At 33.9% G+C, this 26,870-nt stretch overlaps 2 protein-coding genes and 1 long non-coding RNA gene across 9 annotated transcripts in view; 2 read left to right on the top strand and 1 right to left on the bottom strand.

The window, feature by feature from the left end:
* The window catches only part of LOC149771592 (uncharacterized), a 43,045-nt gene extending 21,935 nt beyond the window's left edge, over nucleotides 1–21,110 (top strand). Inside the window, exons 1-8 of one of the 7 annotated variants that reach the window (XM_089948307.1) lie at nucleotides 764–865; nucleotides 2,451–2,633; nucleotides 9,844–10,187; nucleotides 10,956–11,132; nucleotides 11,624–11,680; nucleotides 13,348–13,546; nucleotides 15,847–15,938; nucleotides 16,313–21,110. In XM_089948307.1, coding sequence (XP_089804433.1) covers nucleotides 9,869–10,187; nucleotides 10,956–11,132; nucleotides 11,624–11,680; nucleotides 13,348–13,546; nucleotides 15,847–15,938; nucleotides 16,313–17,670 — 2,202 coding nt within the window. In that variant the 5' untranslated portion in view covers nucleotides 764–865; nucleotides 2,451–2,633; nucleotides 9,844–9,868 and the 3' untranslated portion in view covers nucleotides 17,671–21,110. Of the gene's footprint in view, nucleotides 1–763; nucleotides 866–2,450; nucleotides 2,634–2,673; nucleotides 3,495–8,637; nucleotides 8,678–8,702; nucleotides 9,398–9,843; nucleotides 10,188–10,955; nucleotides 11,133–11,623; nucleotides 11,681–13,347; nucleotides 13,547–15,846; nucleotides 15,939–16,312 lie in introns of those variants that run through there. The other 6 variants (XM_089948308.1, XM_089948305.1, XM_089948310.1 and 3 more) reach the window with 6 other exon arrangements.
* Nucleotides 861–2,455, bottom strand: LOC149771593 (uncharacterized). The gene is made up of 2 exons (XR_016418207.1): nucleotides 1,296–2,455; nucleotides 861–1,122 (listed from the first exon to the last, which is right to left on the bottom strand). It is a non-coding gene; the product is annotated as an uncharacterized LOC149771593 (long non-coding RNA).
* Nucleotides 21,111–24,475: 3,365 nt separating the features above from the next.
* The window catches only part of LOC149771591 (uncharacterized), a 51,168-nt gene continuing 48,773 nt past the window's right edge, over nucleotides 24,476–26,870 (top strand). Inside the window, exon 1 of the mRNA XM_089948319.1 lies at nucleotides 24,476–26,704. Coding sequence (XP_089804445.1) covers nucleotides 25,099–26,704 — 1,606 coding nt within the window. The 5' untranslated portion in view covers nucleotides 24,476–25,098. The remainder of the gene's footprint in view (nucleotides 26,705–26,870) is intronic.

The raw sequence follows: 26,870 nt of genomic DNA, 5'->3' as shown, positions 1-26,870 counted from the left end.
ACAAATTCAGGGCCATTCTCTTTCATCACTCTCTGCATCAAACTATTTTGTCTTATTCTCTAGATCAGAACACCAGGTTTGTAACTATTGATCAGAGATACTTTTAAATTCATCCTGGCTAAATTTCTAAGACATGAGGAATTCTGCTACTTCATACATACTAGGATTAAAACAGGTTACATGAGATAGATTGCCACGTTTCAATGAAGTTTCGGCTTCAGGGTGATTGCTAATGATGGCAGGTTTTACAGGGTGTGTGGGTGTGTTATTGCCGTATATCATACAAAGAAAATAATAAGATGACAATCCTAAATTATTACTTACAAAACTGTCAGTGAAATGGACACGAACAGTTTGTTTTGCAGCGAACGTATTCGTAGTATGTAATATTGGCAATTCGATATTGCACATATTATGCGTAATAGATAACGGCACAAACATGGAATTGAACGACTTCATTGCAAGGAGTGGTCGGGTTGCTGTTATGACGGTGATATGACCTCGATGCATAGGACTGTACTGAAAACAAAGAGTTAAAGATGACGTCTGTGTGTGCCCCATGTTTATGTAAAATTGAAGGTCCTTCCACTTTACCTAATATTTACAACACAACACGCTGTGAAACGACAGAGGAAAAGCACGTGAAATGTAAACAAAGGAATAACTCTGTAACAATATGTACTTGCCACGTTTCAACATTTTCTCTTCTATGAACAGTACCGACCACAGCTGTGTTTTTCTTGAGGAAGAGATATATATATATATATATATATATATATATATATATATATATATATATATATATATATATATGTATATAAACTACCTATCGTTGTACACTGGTTCATAGTCTGTCCACATAAAGGTATGAATTTGATTAATTATTCATTCACAAAATCAGGGCCAAGTGTTATATCATTTTAAACAGAAGGAAATAAGGCAATACCATTACCAAATTTATAGTCATTTTCTTCCAAGCCAGAGTATCCCCGACCCACCTGTATTGAATTGTGTTTTTCTAGCATTAGTCCATAAATCTAAACACTCGATATGTGTATTGTTCTCTGTTGAATAGACTTGTCAAGGGAGTTACGCTGTTAAATAGTTGAAACGTAGGGTCCTCTGTAAAAGAGATAAATTCTTAACATTATATGTGATCGTTCGTATAATTGTAACAATACGTCACTCATTTAACGCAATTACATTGATCATTGTGTGTATATTATTAGATGGGGGGGTGTATTTACAAATGTGTGTATCCTTTTCATTTTATCGACTTGCTAATCGTTGTTTACCTTGCATTTCCTCCATATGTGTCTCTTGTATTGTTTAGTTTATATTTTCTCCACACGTGTCACTTGTATTAACCTGAGAGGAATAAAGTTAAATTTTCCACAGCGTTAAGAAGCAATGAATAATTCTGGAATAAAATGAAGTTTTCGACAGGGTTGCGGAGCAGTGAATCTTTTCGAAATAAAGTGAAGTTTTCCACAGGTTAGGGAGCAATTAATCAATCAGGAAGAGTTAGGCCTCAAAGCAAGGAAGATTAGAAGCCTAATATGGATGTCCTTGATCCTTTCATGATAGAAAATGTCGCACATTTGGCAAATCCGATTGGCGGCGAATCCGACAGCTAATCGAAACACAAATCGGTTAAGATATACAAAGGTTTGAGTGTTTGCGTTCCCATTAAAGGAACGGATATCAGGTTCATACCACATATATTGTGAATGATACGATACGATCGATTGGTTTTTCCAGGTATACGTCTAACAATATACATGTAATCGGTATCGTCATAATTTTAAAACAGAGTACTACCAACCCGGAAGATTTTGTTTCCAAGCACCATAGTGTCGTGTGCACTCTATGGGATAAGTTACGTTTCAAAATATCATACGCAACAGAGGATAAGACAATACATTTTTGTAGCTAAACATCGATAGCAATGGTAAAAAAATATGTTGTTGTTGTTGTTGTTATGGAGTTAGCGCCAGGTTTTAGCACATGATAGGCTATACAAAATGGTCAGTATATCTGGTGAAGGGAGAACACGGGTAGAACCACCGAAGCTATTGACAAGCTTTCTCACATATCCATGTTGGGTATGCCGAAATTAGATTTGAACCAACGCAGATAGAGGTGAGATATCTGTGATTTGTAAACGCGAGCGCCTTTGACGACTCGACCACCCTGTGACCCAGATAAATATATAATTATTGATACAAATTATACATCACGTTCTGTTCATCCACTATTTCATACACTAGAAAAATAGCTTCGATCTTCGCATAGCAAGACAATTTATTGATAACTGATGGCGTAGTTGTGGCCGTATAGGACAGCAGGACGAATAATTCAGCAAATAATATATGTCTGTAATACTATTTCGTAATTAGCTGCGTGTGTGTATGATTAGGATTTTTAATGTAGTTTTAACAATTTTTCAGTCATTTCACTACGATGTCTTCAGTGTGGCAGTTTATAGTGATGTCTAGCACTGGAGCATCATGCCGCAGACATGCAGCATGATGTCCCACCCATTCAAATTATCCTGACACCAGGCCGACCAGTCATAACACTAATCGACTAATGCTGAGCGCCTAGCGAGGCAGCTGTTAGTACCATTTTTTGTAAGTCTTTGATAGAGTCAACGAAAGAATACATTCTTTTAGTTGGCTGATATCAGGGACAGCGTCCATAACATACTTATGAATTAAATACACGATACGTTTGAAGCAGGACGTTGATATATCATTTTCTCCCACAATTAGCTAATTGATAACGAACAAGGCATAAACCTGGATGTTCATATTTTGTATGAAGCGAATCGTAATGGAATTTTGTTTCCTTACTAAATTCTTCAGACCAACAATCGTACCCAGATGTCCTTGTAAGATCCAATATCACTCCATATCATCAAAAGTATAATTACAATTCTATTTCCTACTTTTCATTTGCACAACAATTACGCCCATACTTTAAAGTGTGCAAACCAATAGAAGATATCCTACCTCCATATTGCCCCATCCCAACTCCCGTTCCGAGTTTAAAAGTCCCCATTCAATAGACTTAGTGCAAGCACCGTATTTTTAATGTGCGACTAACTTACTATACACGACCTACCTTCGGCAAGTATCGATTCCACATAACATTTGCCATAAGCTACCGAACACGGAGTACCCTCAATGTAGAGAACAAAATTCGTACACTGTTCTTAGGAGTGAACGAGCCAGTTCTAATATGGATAGATTTAGATCGTGATAAAAATCAAAGAGTATTTGAAAAGTCAATACCTATTTTAGCAATGGTATCAGAGGGAAAATAAAAATATGTACAGACAAGAACATCTTTGATGTGACTGTATGACATATTATTAGTGAGGATTGTGAAACAGATCGAAAACAGTTCAATTTGGATATCTAGTTCAACACAATTGACTGGAGATAGACGAATACGTTGTGTTATACCTCTTTATTCGGCGGATAAAACAGGTAGGTTCTCTCTCTCTCTCTCTCTCTCACACACACACACACACACACACACACACACACACACACACACCAGGATTGACAAGAACACAGAGAAGAAATAAAAAGTGTACCGGAAAGACACGGCCTTCCGGTTGATACATATGATATTTCGATATAAAAAGGGAGAGTATGATAACCTGATACACCCAGACAGACATACTTACGTATTTAATTGCATACTTGTTTCCTGTGCCGTAGAGCACCAAACCAAACCTTCCTGCACACATACTTATAAATCTACCTTTTCACCTACCCAAAAACTTAAAACTAATGCTTTAATACATACATACATACATACATACATACATACATACATACGTACATACATACATACATATTGTGTTATCATTGTTAAAGAATGTTTATTATTATTATCAATTATATTATTATAATTAGTAGTAGTAGTAGTAATACTAGTTGTAGTAGCAGTAGTAGTATTAGTATTAGTATTATACATACATACTTCATGCATACATAAATACATACATACATACTTACATGCATGCATACTAATGACTAAATATGTTATCATTGTTAAAGAAAGTATATTATTATTATCAATTTTATTATTATTATTATTATTAGTAGTAGTAGTAGTAGTAGTAGTATACATACATTCTTCATGTATACATACATACATACATACATACATACATACATACATACATACATACTAATGACCAAATATGTTATAATTGTTAAAGAAAGTTTATTATTATTATTATTATTATTATTATTAGTCAGTCAGTCATGCATGCATACATACATACATACATACATACATACATGCAAACATACATAGTTAATAAAATAGATTTGCATTAGTAGCAGATAAAGTATATCAACTCAGCCAACATCCTCAAGAAGATTCTTTTTTTAAAATTAAAATAACACTTTAATTTAATGTACCCATGAAAAAAAATATTGTGATGTTTCCGACCATCATTCTTAATTTTGTTTACAAACGGCACCGTACTATCAAATATACATATTTAAATCCAGCACCGTACCATCATAGACATATTTTTAAATCCAACACCGTATTATCATAGATACATTTTTAAATTTAACACTGTACCATCAAAGATACGTTTTAAAATCCAACATCGTACCATCAAAGATACATTTTTTAAATCATTACTTTAGCTACTGAACACAGTTCATCCAATATTTCCCGATATGCTGGTCTATTCTATTGTTACGTTCAAATATAATTGCTTTAACGGCCTTGTGTGATCAGATGTTTCATTTTTAAATATCAAAATATCCCTTAAGATCTCGTTCACTCAAAGAAAACTACAGTGTACTTTAATTTTAAATTTTGAAATATCCTTATGATCTTATTCGTTCAACCCAAATTACAGTATACCTCAAATTTAAATATTAAATATACAAAGACGTTCTTTATATATTTGAGGTAGGTAAATGTGTTACAAGCGATCAAACTAATGCACAGTTTAACAAGTAACAAGCAGTGCGTCTTATCCGTGTCCTGTAGCTCATTTTAATGCTACAGTTAGTTGATACATTGCACGAAATACTTAAGGAGATAAAAGCATCCACTACACATCTAGTATTCATCAAGTTCAACTAAAGTGTTCAATTTCGATTCGTTCATATTATTTTTAACTTGCTCGTAATTTTCTTCTGTTATACCTTTTCCTCTCACGATTACATTCAAAATATTTAATTTATGGTAATTAAATTTCAGTAAGCCTTTCCAAACTGAATATATAATCAAGCGAATACATTTCTTTTCTCAGTTGGCTTCTCGTTGCTAAATATCACGTGGTTTGCTTGAATTTATCATGATTTAGATTTTTACCATGTTGGTTGTGTCCCTGTCCCATACACCGAAACATCAAAAAGTCTTATTCATCGTGGGCTCTTTAAATATATTGACACTTAGAAACAATCATTACTAAATGAAATGCAATGCATTTTTTCATCATTAATTATTATTATTATTGCTACTTCTTTATCGGAATTCTTTTTATTTAGTAAGCTTTTGAACATCCAACCCAAATCGTAACTAGACAGATTATGAATAAATATCGCATATTTGGGAGATATATCATATTTAAATTATACACATTATGTTATGGCAGACAACCTTTACCACTTAAATTATTATCTTTTACTTCCTTCTTCTTTTGTGAATATAAGATTAGCAATGTTTCGAGGTATAATTAGTTCGTATCAGTTCTGTTTCTTTCTCGTATTTTTTTTATAATTACACGTAGAACATTTAATTTTGATGGCAGATGTTTTAATGCTTTTATTATCCAATATATATTGGGGTTTACTTCACAATTCCTAATTAGCAACATGTTGTCTTCAAAATCACAATATAGAAGACAATAAAATTTCATTAGATGACTGTAGTTTCTGTTTGTTCAATTTAATGACAAATCTTTTGTGATCTCGTGATGACGATTCAAACTAAAAATTTCTTTGGAGAATTTGTTGAGATGATGACACTATTGATAAATCCTTCTTTCCACAATATTATATTTTTTTACGAAATTATAAGCGAGGGTTATAACATTTCTATGGTCATTTTATTCTTATTCTGTCTGATAATTATGATTATTTCCATTCTAGTCTAACTGAAAGTGGTTGCGAGGGTCTTTTGTCAGCTTGTGGTAGTTTTTTTTAAATTAAATGATTTATTACAGTGACATGTTTTGTTTTCACAATATCTGTCCTTCGGGAAAAGAATTATTTTTATTTCTGAGGAGGTGCATTGAATTCTTTGTAAAGCCAATTTGTGATCCATTTATTTAAGTAATAATGCTATTTTCGCAGGGCTCCGAACCATAGAAACATTATCATATTATTTTCTTTTCCCTACAATATATAGTTTTTTACTGCACATTTATTTCGTCTTTGAAATTTTCTCAGCCGTGTTTATCGCATAAAAATAACTCTCCTATAAAACAGATCATCTCAATATTCTCTGTTTTAAGCGCTCCAATTTATACACAGCAGGGACACTTACAATCACTTGTTTTTTGTTGTTTTTATATCATTTCCGTAAAATTATGACGATAACCCTTCGCAAAACAAGATTATTATTTTGTGATCCTAACTTTCTCCGCTATTCGTTATGTATGCTTTTAGGGCGTATTGGTTGTTAGATAATGAAATAAATCGATCCATGCTTTAGATTCATTTTCTTCCTTGCTAATTTTAATTGGGGACCAAGTCAATTAACATATGATGATTATTGTTATATCAGTTGATGAGATTAGAAAATATATGTACTTATTTTCAAGTTTTATTTTCAGCACATTCTGTATTTCAAGGTTTTATTGACTTGCTCACTGCAAGCATTTTTTGTCGGAGAGAGTGGAAAAGTATTTGATGCTTTCATTCTCCAATAATTCCTTAACTTTCCAGTTACCTACGTCTGTTCTTTCATCAAACTGTGTCTTTTCTGCTTTTTGCTCATTAATTATTTCTCACAAAGCGTCGTCTCCCTTGTTCGTTCTCAATTACTTACCCCGATCATATTTAGAGAGGACATCTATTGCTGTCAAAATGTATTTGTATACATTGTTGTATTTTATCATATCGTTGTATGTCACATCTGTCCTCCTGCCACTGATCATCCACGTGACTAGCATAAATCTTTCTGTACGCACACCTTTATCGTTTGCTATTGCAATGTATACATAATTGCTAAATTAGCCAATTGTTTGAAAACTGAGTGTTTTATCCTCTTTTCAGTCCGTTTACTTCTTCTCCAACAATCAGCTGGTTCTTGTGTATATAGCTGAACGTAAGGTTCTTAGTTAAATGTCTCAAATTATGTTTATTATTTTGTTCCTCAAAGTCTTCGTGCTGTTATCAATTCTAATGTATTTTAAAAGTAGACTATATAATTTTATTTTTCTAAAAAGACCGGTTTTTGAAAGTAGTTCTTGTTTATTTTAAAGTGTCGATTTCGTTAATCTTTGGTATGGCGTAGTTGCCTCAAGCAATAACATGAAAAATAAAAACATTAACCTGCCCATCTCAAACATCAAGAATATTATTCCAGACTTGAACGAATATAATAACTGCATTTAAATTAAATATAGGAATTAATAGTTCATTTATTTGTGGAAGTGAGCAAAGCAGATTGCTAGGTCAAGCAAAATATTAAATGAAAAAAATTATGAATACGAAACAGGTATTCTTTTCACTTTCGACAAAACAAATATGCAAAATTGTTTCCATTCTTGTTCCAACTTCAAGACATTTTAACTTTTCTCAGAGCTCTCAAAGAAAGATTGTGCACAAATTTCGTTGTTGGTCCGCATTATTACCACTGTATGTCTCGTCTGATGTTAAATAGTAATATCTCGTATTTATTTCATTCTGTTGATTATATTTTGTTATTCCTGCTGTTTTTACCTTTAGCATTTTAACCTCTGACATTTGTCATGTCTTTCTGGCATTTCCACCTTTATTTACTTTGTCTTTTTTTAAACTTTTTGTTCCTTGTTTATCGTCTATGATCATGACATGAAAAAATGTGTTATCACACAGACATACTCCAAAACAATGAATAATTGTTTCCATGAACGTGACCAAATATCAACATGTACTTTTAGAGTAGAGGAGATTGAAGGCTGCATCATTGTATCTGTATAACACAAATATGAAAGGACTAACTTAACAATAATATATTAGAAATTGCGACTAAAATCCATGTACTAAGCAATTTAATTTTATTTCATTTTCATGTCAGGAACATACTTATGTCCTTAAATAACTTAAGTGGTTTATTCGCAGCTTTAACATACGAAGCAGAGAACATGGTTATAGCGTCATGTAGCATGCATTTATCGATTCGCCTTAATGTATCTAACCATGTGAAATTCGTCTATGTCACCACACATACTACTAATGTGTGTTTTTGAACAGTCGAAAAATGATCTCTTGACAAACATGACGGTACAGTTCATGCAGCGCAGTTTCCTGAAAATAGCTTAACTGTGTCAACTGCAGTTAAATATTCTTTATTGATAGAACTCATTGCATGATTCTTGAAAAGATTACATATATTTTGTACTGTGTCAACAAAATACATTAACATTATTTCTCTGTTACCAAGGAAGGACACTCAATATTGGGCCTGAACTCGGTTGATAAAGGTCAGTCACTTTTAAATATGTTTTAGGTCACGAATCTTGCTTGTTTTCTGAGAGAAAAATGTAATCAACAACAACTTCTATCACACAATAATAAAAATCAACAGCAACAACGACTTAACAACAAAAGGATGATTAGTAAGCCGAAGAAAATGATAATACAGTTGACAATAATGATCATGGCGATGAAAGAATCTCGAAATTATGATGAACAGTAAATCAAACTTGTGATCAATCAAGCCTTCAAAGTTCTACTTGTTATTGTCAAGGTCAAAAGGACGAATGTCAATGTCGCTGGAGCTAAATTTAGATTTTGTTTTCCGCACGCTATTAGGCTTTCTCCAAGTAGCAAATGTTTTCTTCAAAATAACAGTTTTAAATGCACTGAAGCAGTTATAATGTTGGGTGTAAAAAATACCAATCTTCATGATAATTGGAGATCAAATTGTAATATTGCTTACTATATGATAAATAAGTAAAGTATGTCGAATGGTTTTCAACCTTTATAAAACACTTTAAAATAGGCAACGTATTATTGATTTCAATGCGTAAATATTAGCATTAACGTTCAAGGTCTCAGGAACTGAAATTGAAATTGCGATGTTAATTTTCGCAGGATAAGTATCGTTTTCTGCTATCTGTTTCCATTAAGCCTCTTAAACTTACCGTAATAAGACAAAGACGGCAAGATATCAGTTTAGGACTCGAAGATGAAAAGTTAAGGTAATTATTGAGTAAAAATTGTATGTTGGTTTCCTCATGACAAGAAAAGTAAACTTTCTTGAACCCTACTCTAGGCAAATTTCACGGGTGGGCCATATTTGGGTAGAGGCAAGTGCTTACTGATTGACAAAGGACGAGTGGTAAATGGCCATATGGCTATGGAATTAAGATTGTTATGCTGACTTCCATGCGACACTTCAACTTTTGCTTAGTTGTCAGACTTTTCAATTAGGCCGCATTGTCTTCGGGAAGAAATTAAGTCATAGCTGAGAGTATGTGTAACACGTACGGTCGATCCGGAAGTGATCATTCTTCTTGCGGTTATTTTTGATTATGCATTATGAACAATTTCTTATCTAGTGATCAGTTATATTAATCAGTTAAAGGCCTTTATTTATTTATTTATTTATTTATTTATTTTTATTTTTTATTTTTTATGTTGTTAGTTACTGTACGCAAGTTTTGACCATCATGGCGGGCAATCCATGTCCACAGCTTTCGGAACACATAAGTAAACTGCCCTTAGAAATACTTCGTGTCACACCTCGGAGGAAAATCGCGAAGCATCTAGACTGTGGTGATGCTGAACAGGAGTCAAGGGGCTATATAAACTTAGCAAGATTGGCTGGATTCAGTGATTCTAATATTGAAGTATTCTCCCAGGAAAAGAGTCCTACGGAGGCTTTGCTTGCGGAATGGCAACTGCGCAAACCTACAGTTGGAAAATTGTTTGAGTGTCTACAATTCTTGGGTAGAGATGACGTCATTAAAGATTGTATTAGATGCGTGGGTAAGTAGGAGAAAAAGTATGATATCTACGTATGTTCATCGTCACATAAATAAAAACAATAAGAATTTCACATTTTAATTTTCTTCCAAATATGCTCTTTATTCGGTCTTTTCATTTACACAATCTTTGTAGCGTTTTATTTTAGGAAATAAACCAGAAAGTTACTGAAGTTGATAAATATATTTATTTGGAGAAAAAAATATGATTGGTTTTATTTTCCCCTCACTGAATAATGGGTCTTGGGATGGGCAGGTGCCATATTTTTGGATAGCATATACGTGAATAATAAAATCTTCGTCAGAGAAAGAGATCGGACTGTCCTTGTATGACTTACTTAGGCTTCCTGTACAATTTTGTTTTAATGATACGTGCACGCAGACCTTGAGCGTTTCATATTACGTATGCCAGTAGTACTAGCTGAGACCAGGCTGCAACAGCGGTCGTGATGACAGTATATGATTTCGCGGGGGTGTGGTGTGTGAGGGGATTTAACAGCAAAATGTCTACCACACATTAAAGCTAATTTGCAGACGAGACATACTCTTTTGCGGAATTCTGTTGATATATTAGTTAGACATATTTCCAACCTTAGTCATTTAGACGACCGAATGGTTGTCAGGGGGTCACAAATTTTCATAATTCAACAAATATAGGCTATATATTTTTATATAGGAATGTCGGCCACGATAACCAACTGATTAAAAAAAAATGCATATTATTCTTGATTTAGCTTTTTGTTGTTTCCACGATTTCTTGTTCTTCTTTCAGAAAATGACGCAAAGTCCTTTATGTCTGCCCTACCAGATGTCACTAGTGCTGTAAGCTTAACACCAACAGTGGAGAGGAAAACTGCATCGAACCCAAATTTAAATGGAAGCAAGGAAACTGAGAACAAGAAACAAACTCCTGGTCCTGAAACGACATTTTCTTCCGATCTTGACGACTGTAAGACATATACATCTGTCTGAATCCAAATCGGCTCAAAAAATAAGAAAGTCAACGATTCTTGCAAATTTATAATGCGTCTGAATTTAGAAAGAGTGATGAATATTTTTAATTTACGTTTTAACATGGATTATCATTTTCAAATATATTTCAATGTTAATGAAGAGGTAAAGGATATATATATATATATATATATATATATATATATATATATATATATATATATATATATATATATATATATATATATATATATATATATATATATATAAAATCACTAAAAAAATGTTCCAGTTATTCTTGATTTTGTTTTCTCGTAATAATTATAAAGAAAACCCAAATTTGAAATTGAATAAAAATCAACTGAATAGTGGAATTAATTCACAAGTAATTAAATTGAATTTTTAGAAAATGTTAATTAATCATATTGAATAGTTAACATTCAACTGATTAGAAAATTCATTATCTTAGATTTTTTTTACACCTTACAGCTGCAGCGTTTGATAAATTTCTTCTTGATGAGACGAAAGCAGCTACTTTGGATGACCGTAATTCTCTCTCTCTCTCTCTCTCACACACACACACACACACACACACACACACACACACACACACACATATATATAAATAAAATAATGTGATAAATTCTCATCTTTTCAGTTATCTCTTACTCTAATTTTAAATTTACTGTTTTGCTGAAGATCAAATGATTTTCACTATGTTTCCCTGCAAAATTTTCGATATTATTTTTTTTGTTAATAAACAAACATAAACTAATAATTACTTAAGTTTGCAGGCAAATAATTCATATATGTTTCATCATGAAACCAATATCAAATAATATTGAACATTATTCATACATTTTGTAGTAAATGTAGACACAATCTTTATAGGAACAACAACAATAATAATAATAATAATAATAATAATAATCACCAATCCGACGACTGCAAACATATAGACATATACTTATATGCTGTAAGTTACATGTATATAATGTAGTATACAATGAGACACTAGTGCCAAAAAATATTAATTTAAAAAGATCGCATGAATATAAAAAACGTGCAAATATTTCGACAAGTATCGAATTACTTGGTAGTCAACATGTATGACAACCGATAATGTAATAATTGCGATAATTGAATAATAATCGATAAGTGATACTGAGTATGTAACAAAAGCTTAACCTATAATGTAATTAGTGCAGTCAGCTCTGATTGCAACGACATTCTTTATAATAGATTACTCGATTAACATCCATAAATCTGTTTCAACGAAATATTCCAACGCAGACATTGATTTCTGTACTAAACATGCACATTGCCTATAAAAATTGACCTTTGCAATGAAACTACCCCAAGACCTGAAATCGGCTGGCCAGGTGTTACTTAGAAGCTTCCCAAAGATTGGAAATCCTCTGACCAGGTATAACAACGACCTAACCCACGACCTTAAATCCACAGATCGGACGTTACAACGTCACTACCCGAAGATCAGAAATCCGCTGACAAGGTGTTACAACGACACTGCCCCAAAACCTAAATCCCACTGATCAACCGCTCCGGTGGCCTAGTGGTTAGAGCGTCCGCCTCGGATGCGGGAGGTCGTGGGTTCGATCCCCGGCCGAGTCATACCAAAGACTTACAAAAATGGTACTAACAGCTGCCTCGCTTGGCGCTCATCAATAAGAGGTTAGCGTTAGGACTGGTCGGCCTGGTGTCAGGATAATGTGACTGGGTGGGACATCATGCTACATGTCTGCGGCATGATGCCCCAGTGCTAGACATCACTATAAACTGTCACACTGCAGACATCGTAGCGATATGACTGAAACATTGTTAAAGCTACGTTAAAAATCCATATCACACACACACACACACACACACACACACACACTGATCATGTGTTAAAACGACACTACCACAAAACCTAAATCTCGCTGATCAGGTGTTAGTCTTTATTTCATTTATTCATTGTCAAAATCGATAGAAGGAATACATTGTTTGCTCCCATATTGGTCGTTTTAAAGAGAACTGACAGTAACAGATAATGTAATGAAATTAAAACCGATAAGTAATATAAACTTAAATCTGTTTATATACTCGGTGATATGTTGTGCTATTATATTATTTTTTAAACTTGCAACATCGCGTATATTATGATATCAGTTAATGAAATCATTATTGTAACAAACGTGCTCATTTCTCTTCAGTGAGGAACCCAGGCGAGGAAAAAGTTAGATACGACGCATTTGTGAGTGTCAACTTTGATTCCAAGAAAGATCTGAGATTTGTGAAGGGAATGGCAGAAATTCTCGAGACGAAATTCAATATGAAACTCTTCATACCTCTTCGTGACAGCATCCCAGGTAGCGCTGAACACTCTATGTCAGCCTACCTTATTGATGTTAGGTAATTTGATTGGTTGGTTTTGATGTTTTACGGCACCATAAGTTCACAAGTAGGCTATTTAGTGCAGAGGCAATTGGAGCAAAGAGCCTCAGCCATGGGCACACCACGGTAGCCGACCCAAGCTGATCCGATGATAGGATTCGAACCCGGCACGATGACGTCTGATCCACCGCTGCGCTATGTAATTTAAATCGCACACTATTAAGGTGTTGAGGTGCCCGCGACAACATGATTTTTGTTATTGTTATTTTCAGACTTTGACAGAAATTTTCTTATTTGTTTGTTCAAGCCATGTCTCGCAGAAAACCATTGCCAAGCGTACGATGAGGACACGCATACGATGAGGACGCGATCTTACGGTCAAAGATTAATAACCTTGATCTTAAGGACTTGTCATTAGCTGCTGACTTAAAACTTAAAATGGTCTTGTAATTAGCTGCTGACTTAAAACTTAAAATGGTCTTGTAATTAACTGGTGACTTAAAACTTAAAATGGTCTTGTCATTAGCTGATGACTTAAAACTTAAAATGGTCTTGTAATTAGCTGATGACTTAAAACTTAAGTGCTTATAAAATTACATATTTACAGAGCAAGCTGGAAGCTGATTTCACATAAGACAACCCCAATTTTTCATTCTGAAAAGCCACACTGAGACAGTACAAGGTTAATTATTTATACTAGCATCCTGACAATAAAAACAAACTTGCAGAACATTATCTATAGTCAGATCTATTAGATGACTTCAGTGATGGCCGCAAGTGACATGTAAAAGATTTAAAACGTTTTGTATAGTGGATTCGTCTTTGAAACATATCGGTATCACATCACTGCATCGTCTTTGGATTCCATGGATTCCACTAAAACAGACTTCCGGTTCTCCCATTATCTACTTCTGGATTCCATTCAAATTTAGTAGACTTTACAATGTCCCATTATCTTTCAGCTACTGCATTTCAACATACTTTTGTCCGATTGTTTCGAATTAATGTTGGATGAAAAACTTGTTCTTTTAATAAATCTGATGTTTTTAGCATTAGTCAGTATGTTTCGCGACAAAGGGATCAACAGTTCAAAACTCAAAACGCATATATTTTAAGGAAAAACAGGACTTCTGTACATATATCTGAATACTTCTGTCCAGATATTTTAATGCTCCTTTCAATATATTTCATAACTTCTTTCCGTATGCTTCAGTACTTCTGTACATATATTTTAATACTTCTGTACATATATTTTAATACTTCTGTACATATATTTAAATACTTCTGTACATATATTTTAATAGTTTCTACAAACTGCAATTTCGATTGTGCATTACGTATGACAGGCCTTAATAGAAAGATGTTTCTTCCAGTATTTTGTACACATTTCCCCAATATGGGAGGCATGTATGGGGTCGATTACAGGTGCTCGATTACAATTCCGATTACTGTTTGTTTGGCACTGATGATTACGATTACACTTCATTTGGAAATATTGAATTACTATCACGATTACAGGGGATGATTACGATTACACTTTATTTGGAAATCTTGAATTACGATTACGATTACAGCGTATGAGTACGATTACGATTACAGGGGATGATTACGATTACACTTCATTTGGAAATCTTGAATTACGATTACAGGGTATGATTACTATTACGATTATGTTGTATTTGCTTGTTATCTTTTTTATTCCTGGCAGATATCATACATTGTATAACTAAAACAAAGAATCAGTTTTAGCTCGGTGTAAATTTTATTGACAATTATTTTTATTTACATACAAACTAACAAGCAACAGTCAACATTCGTGGAATTTCGTTTTGGAAAGTTTTATTATTCTTACAATTATTAAGAATATAGTTAGTGATTTTTTTGTTGGTGTAATCATTTGTAATCATCACTACACTACGCGATTACACTGCCAATGAAAGACGAGTACGATTATGATATTATAATTAGAGAGCTACTGAAATTTACGATTACAGATGACACTGTAATCGATTAAACCGATTACCCTTTTTATCGTAATCGGCCCTATTGCCCGATGGCAAGATTAATTACCTTCGTCTTTTGGTTGAAACATATTGCATGAAAGGTTTCTACACTGTATTTATTTTTGAGACATAATGCGGCATACATGCGTTTCTCTCTCTCTCTCTCTCTCTCTCTCTCTCTCTCTCTCTCTGTATGTGTACGTATGTCTGTTCATTTTTTTTTACCTTGTATGAGAGTGGGGGTAATATGAACAATAGAAATAGTGCCGTAATATTAATTGAAGTAAAAGACATATCAATTTTTTTTCCTTTCAGATGTAACAAAGTAATAGTCGTCCTATCCAAAAGCTTTCTGAAAAGTTCAGCTTGTGACTTTCAGTTGAAATTTGCACAGTGCTTACACCCAAGTAAGTAAATGAAGTTCTTTAGTTCATGTACATGGTATGAAGTCCCATACCTTTGCACATTATCACTTATAACGTAAATAACTAATTTTTAGACAATTTGATTTCATGAATGTTCGCCTTTTGTGCTTATTGGCAATACATTATCATACAAACAATGGGATGTGGGCTCCATTTACTGTTGAATTCTCATTTTATTTGTGATAGGCATAAATTTGAATTCGCATTTTAAAATTTGCGTAAATTTATGCGAATATATATCTAACGCGTAGTACATGCAAGAATAAATTGTAGGCACCAATAAAGTCTTAATATTAGTATGCAGTTTTTTAATTTCTTATTTTTTATTTGTTTTTATTTCCTAATTTCTATCGCAGGTGTTCGTACAAAGAAAATAATACCGGTAATGATTGAACCTGGCACACCGGTTCCGCTGATATTGCGATTCGTGACAGTGTGTGACTTCACCCAGACTGAAATGGCAGAATGGGTCCTAGAGAGGCTCATATGTGCACTTAGGGCTCCAGTACCAGCAATAGAAATCGGGGAAGAAGACCCGGGCGATGACTACACGACAGACACATCTCTACATGAAATCAAACTAGAACTAAAAACAGCTGCCTTCAAAGAGGTGTTTAATGTTGAAGTAGATGAAGAACAATCAACCACCGAATCAGCTCGCGATTCACAAAACTCCTCTTCCTCGGCTCAGTCCCAAAACTCATCTTCTTTGGAGCCGAACGAGAAACCAAAAGAAAATAAAAAGAATTTGTTTGGATCTTTTTTTAACATCTTATCTACAAGAAAAAGAAAGAAAAAGGAGAAAGCACAGAACGAAGAGGACGAGTTTAACAAAATCGCAATGAAACTAGTCAAGTTAGCAACGCAGGAGGATCTTATAAATGGAAACGACGCCAAAGCAACATCAGAGAATAAAAAGCATGGTCTCAGTGTACGTGGCGCTGCAAAAGATATACCAGAAAGCCAGATCGCTCGGAACACAAATTCCAAGAAAAAGGCTACACCCCTTACCGACTCAAATGGATATGCTATTTTGCACGATCTTCAAGAACCCATGCCATTTAATTTAAATCTGGATGAAGACAGCGTTGACAGCGGCCATGGTACTTTGTCATCAAGAAAATGTAGTTCAACCGACACGCAGGACGTGGAATGTAAAGAAAAGAAACAGCAAAACATGAAGAATTGTGAAGCAGATTTAAATACCACAGCCATAGGACAGGCACACTTTCATAATTCCTCCGGACAAAGTCCAGATGGGTATTTGATACACACATCTGTAGATACCCAAGGAAGAAGGGATACGAGTGATCAGTCAGTGACGAAAAGACAGTTCCCGATTCCTATAACGGGTGGTCAGAAGATGTATCCACCATCTCTCAAAAGGTCTGATAACATTCCACTTTCTCAAGGCTCAGATGTGATTACTGCGCACTGTGCGCAGTTAGACGAGTCACACAAACAAAGCAACCAAGGATCCTATCAGTTTGGGACAAATCGTTCGTTTATCGCGAAAGATCAGAGTAAGGAAAAGCAACTGAGACCAATTCAATGTGCACATAAACTTGCAATCTCACAAGGAACTGAAGGAGAAAATGCGCACTTTGGCACTTCAGTAAATGCAACTGGAGCTATTGTATTGCAACATCTGGAAAAGAATGCCTCCGGTAATGATAGCTACAGTAGGGGTCGTGCAGATCCCGTGTTTGTGTAAAGAAGAACTTGAAAGAAACATCGCAAACCGTCTAGCCACTTTGAAAACAAATCTGACGGATTTATCACCCTATCGAGATCTTCCAGTGCAAATTACCCGATCATTTCTACTGTTGTTATATTTTTCTTTTTAAGGTTGTTGAGGGTTTCTTCTTAAGATATAATTTAGCTAAGTTTTTGTTTTGTTTTGTAATTTAGCAACAATAAGTGATAAAATAAGATTTTATTTTCTGCTGACAATACACGATGTCAACTTTCATGACTGATATTTTAATTTGTTTATATATATATATATATATATATATATATATATATATATATATTATTTTTTTTAAAAAGAGAATGTTGGAGTTTTTAATTATTGATTGAAATTGTAAGTAATATTTAGCGACAGTAACCAAATGATATTGGAACGTCGAGCCCGAATGATCCAGTAAGATTTCACTGTAGTTGTAATTCTGTAATAACCAACTCATAGCCGTATGTATCATTTTGGAAAATGTCATTTGGGATCACATTTAAGCATTACTCCCATTGGCAATCATCCAGCAGTTTGCAGTATCCCCTGTAATTATATCCCCACCTACCCCCCACCCAAGTTCATCATGTTTCAGACTAGTTCATAAATATATGAATCTCTAACTTTTAGAAGAAACCAAAATGCTCAAATGGCCGTACCGGTTTCTTTAACTCACTGCCGCTCCGCCCAGCAACCAGTTTCCTTCAGCGATTGAATGGATTATTGTTACATTTACACATTATAATAGTAGCTCTAAATCCAAACCTTAAGGTATATTTTTATTTTATTTTAAGAATGCAATTTTAAAACCATCTACCTTGATTCAGATTGTTGGGCCGTAGGATACTAGCAGAATCACATGGCTGGAAAGGTTGAGAGTGGCAAATCCATTAACACATATACAATTTGTTAGTTCATTCCCCAGTACAATAAGTACAAGTCCAGTTGGGGGTGAGTGAAGCGGACATGAAGATAAATTCCAAGAGTTTCATATGTGAAGCATGGGGGGGGGGGTCAATTAGAGCGTGTCTGGTATATGTTACTGAAGTAAAAGAGTTTATTTCCTTAGATGCGTATATTAACTATCGTGTGTGTGTGTGTGTGTGTGTGTGTGTGTGTGTGTTTAGTAACATTCTAAGTTGACAAATTAACACAGTGGTTTTTTGTGTCATCGTTTTCATTTATTTGCACGTTTATGCATAAGAAAACATTAATAGATGACAAAGCCTTCTCAAACGAAATGTCAGACTGACTATCAAGTGGACCATGGTCATTAACAGAAGGTTTTCATATTACCTCTGGTATTGATCATTATAATCAATCACAATCAGCATACAAGGGACTTCTCTTTCTGTTGATGTATATTTTGTGAAAACTGTCTTAGATATTACAAGAGTTTATTTCAATCATCGCATTCAGGGCCGGATTAAAGCCTTTGGGGGCCCTGGGCACAGCCAACATAGGGGCCCATAGCTATCATGCCTTGTCCATAGATATGGTTACAGTACTATTAACAACACTGCCTGTGAAATCAGACGATAATATACTGGGCCCCTTGAGCCTCGGGGGCCATGCCTGTGAAATCAGACGATAATATACGGGGCCCCTTGAGCCTCAGGGGCCCTGGGCACGTTGCCCACTTTGCCCTATAGATAATCCGGCCCTCATCTCACTCTGTATAGTTAATAGAAAAATCAGCCAGTTGTTTTCCCGTATATTTGCGATTAAGATTGATGGCATCAGATTTACTGCCTTGTATAGATGCAACTTAATGTAAATAAAGGACACACTATGACTGTTCGAAAATGATGAAATATACATGGAAACATGATGACCAGATACAGTTCTTTGAGTTAGAATTATATTTATTTATTTTTTTTGCTTTTTATTCTTCATGAAAATCGTTACTGAGAATAATTTCCGTCCGTCATTTTAAACTATATTTAACCTATATTTTATTTGTGTACATCTTAACATTGTTGTCTTCAGAACTCTCTATATCTCTTTAAACATCCATGTTCTTCATCGTTGTATAAAATACCATTAACCCCATCTTTACATTGTTGTCTTCAGAACTCTCTATATCTCTTTAAACATCCATGTTCTTCATCCTTGTATATAGTGTCATTAACCCTCACTACATATACACTATAAGCAATAATATTTGCTTTCGAATTAAACGATTCAGATTCATTATCAAATTCATTATTTACAAAAAAATTGCCGATATGGACGTACGTTCATCTCCACATTAAATGTCGCCACCGGAAAAGCCAGTCCATATCATTCATACTAACTCTTAAGGACTCCCCAACCATTTGTCGTCTAAATCAATAAATTCTGAATTTCAGTTTGTCGCTGAAGATCGATCATTATTACTAAAGATTAGTTCCTAGTAAATTATTCAAATACCTTTTCCATCTCTTATAATAAGTGAAAAAAGGTATGGGAAACATTTTGAGTCCAAACAATACTTGGTCTTTCTTAGCCCTTAATTACCAAATATATTCAGTTGTTTGAATCCAAAGTTTGATTGACGACAAATTTTCATTAGACTTTCATCAATCATCTTCGTTTATAAATCATTCGGTCTCATCTGGTTCAGGGATTTAAAATATGTCCGAATCTCACTCACATATATCGTATGAGGCTACTAATGGAAGCAACTTTTATTCCTGGAATGCATCCCATCCCATGATGATGTCCAGCTGAGAATCTTTACAACAGTACGAATTAAACACAAAATATTGTTGGTTCTTTTTTATTTAAAAAATTTACTTTTTATTTTAAAGATGTCACCTTTCTTAGCCTTATCTTTGTTTTGTGTGCCTTTCATGTCCAAATATTCTCTGCACCATATAGCCAGGACCTTGCCGCTATACAAAATGACGTGTATATGAAATGCCCTTAAAACTAATGCTTATAAAATGCAATGCTGTAGATTCCAAGTGTTATACAGAGGTTCATTCATGTTGTAACATTTGAAAATCTTTAACATTTGCTTTATTAAATTTGTTAAATAGTGTAAAATATGTTGAAAAGACACATGATAAACAATTGTTTTAGTGTTTCTTTGCCTTTTCTATAAATTCATTTCCAAAAGGAAACGTTTTATCTATGTGTGTCTCATGAGCCTCTCAAAGACATTGACTAAGATGACAGGTTGGTCTCATTTTATTTAGACTCCTCAAACATAAATATTTATATTTAAAGACACCTTCTTGATAATTATTGACAATAATGTTTCTTTTAAGGTTGTCTTTAGTCTCACTGCAAGAAAAATTTATAGAAAGCCTAGTCTAATTTTTTGGGAGGATTTGGTGACATTAAAGGTAAATTATAATACTTTTCTTAATGCCACACTTTTTATTATACCAAAAGATGTCATTATTCTTTTTGCTCAGTAAAGAAGATTTCCAATATCTCTTCTTTTGCTTTCATAATTTATTTTCACTGTCAGATAAAATTTGTGGAAGAAAGACTGAGGTCCAAATAAGTGAACTGTGATGCCACCAAATCTAAAGATATTGTCACAAATGATTTTGGATCTAAAGAGATTTTCTCCAATATGTATGTATGTATGTATGTATGTATGTATGTATGTATGTATGTATGTATGTATGTATGTGTGTGTGTGTGTGTGTGTGTGTGTGTGTGTATGCATGCATGTATGTATGTGTTTGTATGTATGTTTGCATGCATGCATGTATGTATGTATGTATGTATGTATGTATGTATGTATGTATGTGTGTGTGTATGTATGTATGTATGTGTGCGTGCGTGCGTATGTATGTATGTATGTATGTATGTATTATGTATGTGTGTGTACGTGTATGTATGTATATATGTATGTATGTGTGTGTATGTATGTATGTATTATTTATGTGTGTGTATGTATGTATGTATGTATGTATGTATGTATGTATGTATGTGTGGGTATATGTATGTATGTATTATGTATGTGTGTGTATATGTGTGTGTATGTATGTATGTATGTATGTATGTATGTATGTATTGCTACTACATACTTTACTTACAAACCGCAATGCCTTATTTGTTTTTCAGTATTATTACTAAAACCTGACAAATCTGAGAACTGTCATACAATATTCAGTTTTACATTTCGATATATTTTTCACAAACGTCATACTTGAGTGAAATCTAATCTGTATACTATCAAATTAAGTTGTTTTTTTCTCTCAACTTTAATGAAAGCAAAATTCCATCTTGAAGTTCCCTTAACACAGGGGTTGGTGTTTCTGTGCATGAATGGATATATATTGATATATGGCAATTCCGTGCCTGTATCCTCACTTGGTTTCAACACATGACGAGCGTTATCAATTAACAACGACAGCGGACTTTATAGTATTATACAGATTATGCAGTTTTTTTGATAACTTTGGTAATATATTAAATCGATGAATTTGAGACTGCAATAAAAAGACAAAGATCGTCTATTGGCGTATCTGCCTTAAATTGAACCAGTTTAATCTGTATAAACAATTTTTTTTTACTATCTATGTATGATCAGGAAAGTTTGAAATATATATATATATATATATATATATATATATATATATATATATATATATATATATTACCTTTTCATAGGGCCATTTAAACGTAAGTAAATAAACAGGGCAGCCAATAAAATATTACAATACGACTACCCACCTCACATTCAGCATGCTAAATTTCGTCACAACACATTGGGGTGGCAGTAAGACTGGGATGTTTGTTACTCAAACCAGTCAGAGGGCAGACAAGCTATCATTTGGAACTTTCATGTTACAATGTTACATTCGTAACCAGACTGACACAACCTGTAAAAATATATTAACCAATTATCTCACAATACTTTTTTGTTCACCTATCCATTTCAACATGACGGCCAAATATTAAATTCACCTTCTCCCTATAATTATTTTACTCTGTTTAATATATGATCAACCACTGAAACCGAAAGTGTCATCCTATGCTACTGACGTAATATTTATTCCATTTACAGGACAGACCGTTTATATTTCCTGCTGAAATGGACCTAGCAGATCACAGTGTTACATTTCTAAACAGACAGGCTCATCCTGTGAAAATATATGAACTACCTTTAAAATAGTAATCATTGTTCCCAATACAGCTCAAGATGGAGATCTAATGCTACATTCTTGGAGACACCGATACTCTTTTGATCTTTTTAATATGGGAGACCACATACACCAATTACAAGAAACATATGACGTAATATTCATTTTAGTTAAAGGGCAAACAAACTCCCATTTCCCGCAAACTTATAGACCAATTTTTAATTATTATATCTTGCCCCCATATAGTTTAAAGCAACGGTTACAATTACATTTCTAACCCTGAATCTTCATCGTGTGACACCTATATATCAATTTTCATACATGTCAAAATGCCCAGTAAATATCAACATGGTTGCCTAATGTTCAATTCGCCTTTTCCTCTTACTATTTTTACCCTTTTTAACACGACGGTCCGGTTTATTGTACATTTCCCCTTGTCCCGATAATACCGTATAATGCCCCCCCCCCCCCCCCCCATAACAGTAAATATAAATAAAAATAAAAATATCGTCCTAATTTAAATTTCGGTTAGAGACTAAAATCTTTTTGCCATGTTGCCATTAAAGCTCGATGGTCATACTATGCTACTAACTGGGCAGCCGTTCACTTAATTATTTGTTATATGATGGTATTGTTTTTGATATTTAAAAAAAAAAAAAAATTATAAAAAGCCGGACCTAGTCGAGAGGTACATTTTATGTTAGAACAGAGAAGTTTTATCAGCTTGACTTTCATTTTCAAGATAAATAAAAAAAGAATATAGTGAAAGATAATTTTAATGAGAAATACAAATGACGCACACACAGTATTAAGTTTGTGTTACTTTAAAAACATTTTTTTTTATTTTATAGAACAAGTGAAGAAATCGTTATAAAGGGTCAAGAGTACGTGGTGGGAGGCTTGTGAAGATGAGGAGGAGAGTGTTCATTGACTGTGGGCTATTTGGATTAAAGTTGTTAAAACAAATACTCTTTGTAAATCAAATATATTAGGAGTCACACAGTACTAATGGGGGCCCGCACAAAGGGGAGGGGGCACTTAATAACTACCCCCATTTCACCTCTAACCATTTTTTTGTCCTACATCCGCAAAACTTAACAACTGACCACTACGTGTTTGCACCCCACCCCTGAAAAGATTTCTACATGCGCCCTTACAGGACACACGGTACTAATGACATGGAAAAATGGGAACCCTCCTGGAAAGGGTGAACATAAAATAGAGTATATATGGGTTACACCGACCAGGATTGGTTAATAATGCAAGTTATGTTGTAGGAAAAAGAATCTTTAGAGAGCTTGTCCTAGTTATAAGTGAAAACAAATACAGACATTGTTTATCGATGGAATTTCAGTCCTTTAACAGTCTTGAATTTAGAACATTCATTACTAAAATTAGCACCTGACTCTTTGGTGCGGAATTGAAAGCACATGCAAGTCCAGAAAATGCAGCGTCTCATATCCTTTCCTCAACACAGAAGTTGACATCCATGTTTCATCTATACTGATAAATATATTTTTGATCATGAGCACTAAAAGTTTAAGTTATTGAATTTTTAATATCATGGTGTTTGCATAGGTTTACTATGGGAACTGAATTAGTACCATGAGTCTACACGTTGCTCACAACGGACAATCACAAAGTACATGGAATATATATATATATGGAGTTATGTCCCTTGGAAGCTCTCTATACTTGCTTGTTTGTGTATTTATTGTCGTAACTGGTTGATCTAGGCTAGTGCCATTCATTTCATTTTAAATCAACGTGTATGTAAAGGGTGACAGGCTAAAAGAAAGTCTTACCCAATGCGTATAACTTGTGACAATTTTAAACAGTTATGAAGGATTGTTACATAATGTTCTGCTAATAATTATACCGACTAAGTATCAATTTTTGGCTGTTCCAAATAGTTATTTGGGGAACAATGTACTTATTAAAGAATTGTTTCAGTATGTGGACATTTTAACGCCACAGAAGTGATGCTGATAAAATGATATGTAAAAAAATGGCAAAACATGCAAGAGACTTTCTGAAAATGGCCGATATTTAAGTTTTTAAAAAAGTTCATATTAAACTACCCTTGGATCGGGGGCGGGGGGAGTAAGTGAAGTTATGTCAAAGCCACTTTTTCCGGTTAAAATAGTACACACTGTGCATTTTTTTTACTGAATAGGAGAGAGAGAGTTTATTATAACAAACTGTATGGCCCTATTCTCAAAATGACACAAGTAAAATCTTGTAATACAAAATTTGGTTACAGCTCTATAAAATATAGGTTCCCGAATAGATTAGATTACAAATTTGGAATCAAGCAGAAATCATGAGTACAAGCCACAACTCTTTGAAATCTCAGCATCATTTATCAATTTGTAAGGAAGACATATTTTCTGAGACTGGTGACAGATCAGCAGTGACTAATCTGCCCCTACCTGATGTAAATCGGCACAGTTCTTCCGATGGAAAGGTTGATACCAAAGAAGATTGTACATCAGTCAGTATAGCTGTTCAAGTAACGAAAGCAAATAAATTGTTACAAACCAATGAAAAAAATGATGAAAAAATATTACTGCTAGATGAGGATGCTATGCAAGTATTAGAAGCTGAAACGGGAGAAAAACCAATCATAACTGTGGAAAAGATGCTAAATTCTGAGAAAAATGATGATAATAAAGTTTTACCATTGAAGGAGATTACAAAGCATGTATTAGAAGCTGAGTCTGGAAATGATATTTCCTTGAATGTAACAAATACTTATAAACATTTTTGTAATAAAAATATATCACCGACAGAGAGTACAAAAAATGTACTGGAAGATAAATCTGATGAAGTGTTCGTACTAAAAGTGGAAAGTTTCTCTCTGACTGAAAAGGAAAGCGGCATTGACAGTACATTTGGAACATTGCAACAGTCATGCTCACATGATGTTCAAAAATTTCCAGATATTTGTACAGCTATAAGAATACTTAATAGTCAAACAATCAATGCAGAGGGTTGGAGCACAAATGTGAATTTAATTTTGAAAGGAATGAGTGCAACAGATAGAGTAAATCGAGCTAAAATTGCAGAGATTCTAATGGAACATCATTTTGTGAGCATCATTGAGAAATATTTTCAATTTCTTGGTTTCTCAACCTCTGAGTCTTATTCTGATAGTACTTTTAAAAATGCTTTCAATAGTTTAGAAATGAATACAGCTTCATTCTCAGAAATGAATTCTACTGAGGTGAACTTGGTTCAGTATACAGTTCAAAGTGGTGAAAAAACATGGTTGACATTGAAGAAAATATTTACTATTGTTTGGGTTTTATGTGATGCCAGTGAAGCATTTTGCCAGCATATCCTGGACAGCAAAGTAATGAACCCTACTTTGATTAATCTTCTCAGATATCTTACAAACATTCCATATATGTCCTCAGAGAAGCTAATATATTTTGTTAAGGCTATTTTAGGTATACTTCACAACATTGTCCGACATTTAGAATCAAGCAAGTGGGTTCTACGAGATCTGGACGTGGTTCCCTTGTTGCAGTCTTTGTTGTCAGGCAGCATAGTACAGATCATCACGGCCAAGGTTCTTATTATACTGTCTTACCTTATAAGTGAAGCGGAAAATGAAATCATCAACTCCGATGACCAAAATATATCTTTTATCATCAGAGTATTGGGTTGTGCTATGGACTCTGAAAAGCATTTTTCAGCCACCTATGGGATGTATGTTGAAGAAACACTCCATGGGCTGAACAATTTGGCAATAAATGACAGTAACAAAGTGAGGATAGTGAGAAATAATGCTCTGCCTTTATACAGCAAACTTTTAGCTGTAGGAAACAGTGAGGAGGTACACTTGGCTGTGTGTGGTCTATGGAGTCTTGGATTCAGTCTGTCCAATAAACAAAAAATTAGAGATACACCAGGCATCTTGGACAGTAAGTAAAGGTTAACTGCTTTAAATTTTTATTACTACCCCAACTGCAATGAATACTGCAATGCTGCAATGTTTCTTCTGCCTGGCTGTAACTTTTGTTTAAATATTGTACATATATATTTTTTTTACATTATGTTTTATAATTTCATGGTGTTTGTTTTTGTAAT

Source organism: Sinohyriopsis cumingii, unplaced genomic scaffold (genome assembly GCF_028554795.1).
Source record: "Sinohyriopsis cumingii isolate HCF-2022 unplaced genomic scaffold, ASM2855479v2 utg001752l, whole genome shotgun sequence".
Classification (NCBI taxonomy): Eukaryota; Metazoa; Mollusca; class Bivalvia; order Unionida; family Unionidae; genus Sinohyriopsis; species Sinohyriopsis cumingii.
This window is presented reverse-complemented; position numbering and strand designations above follow the sequence as displayed.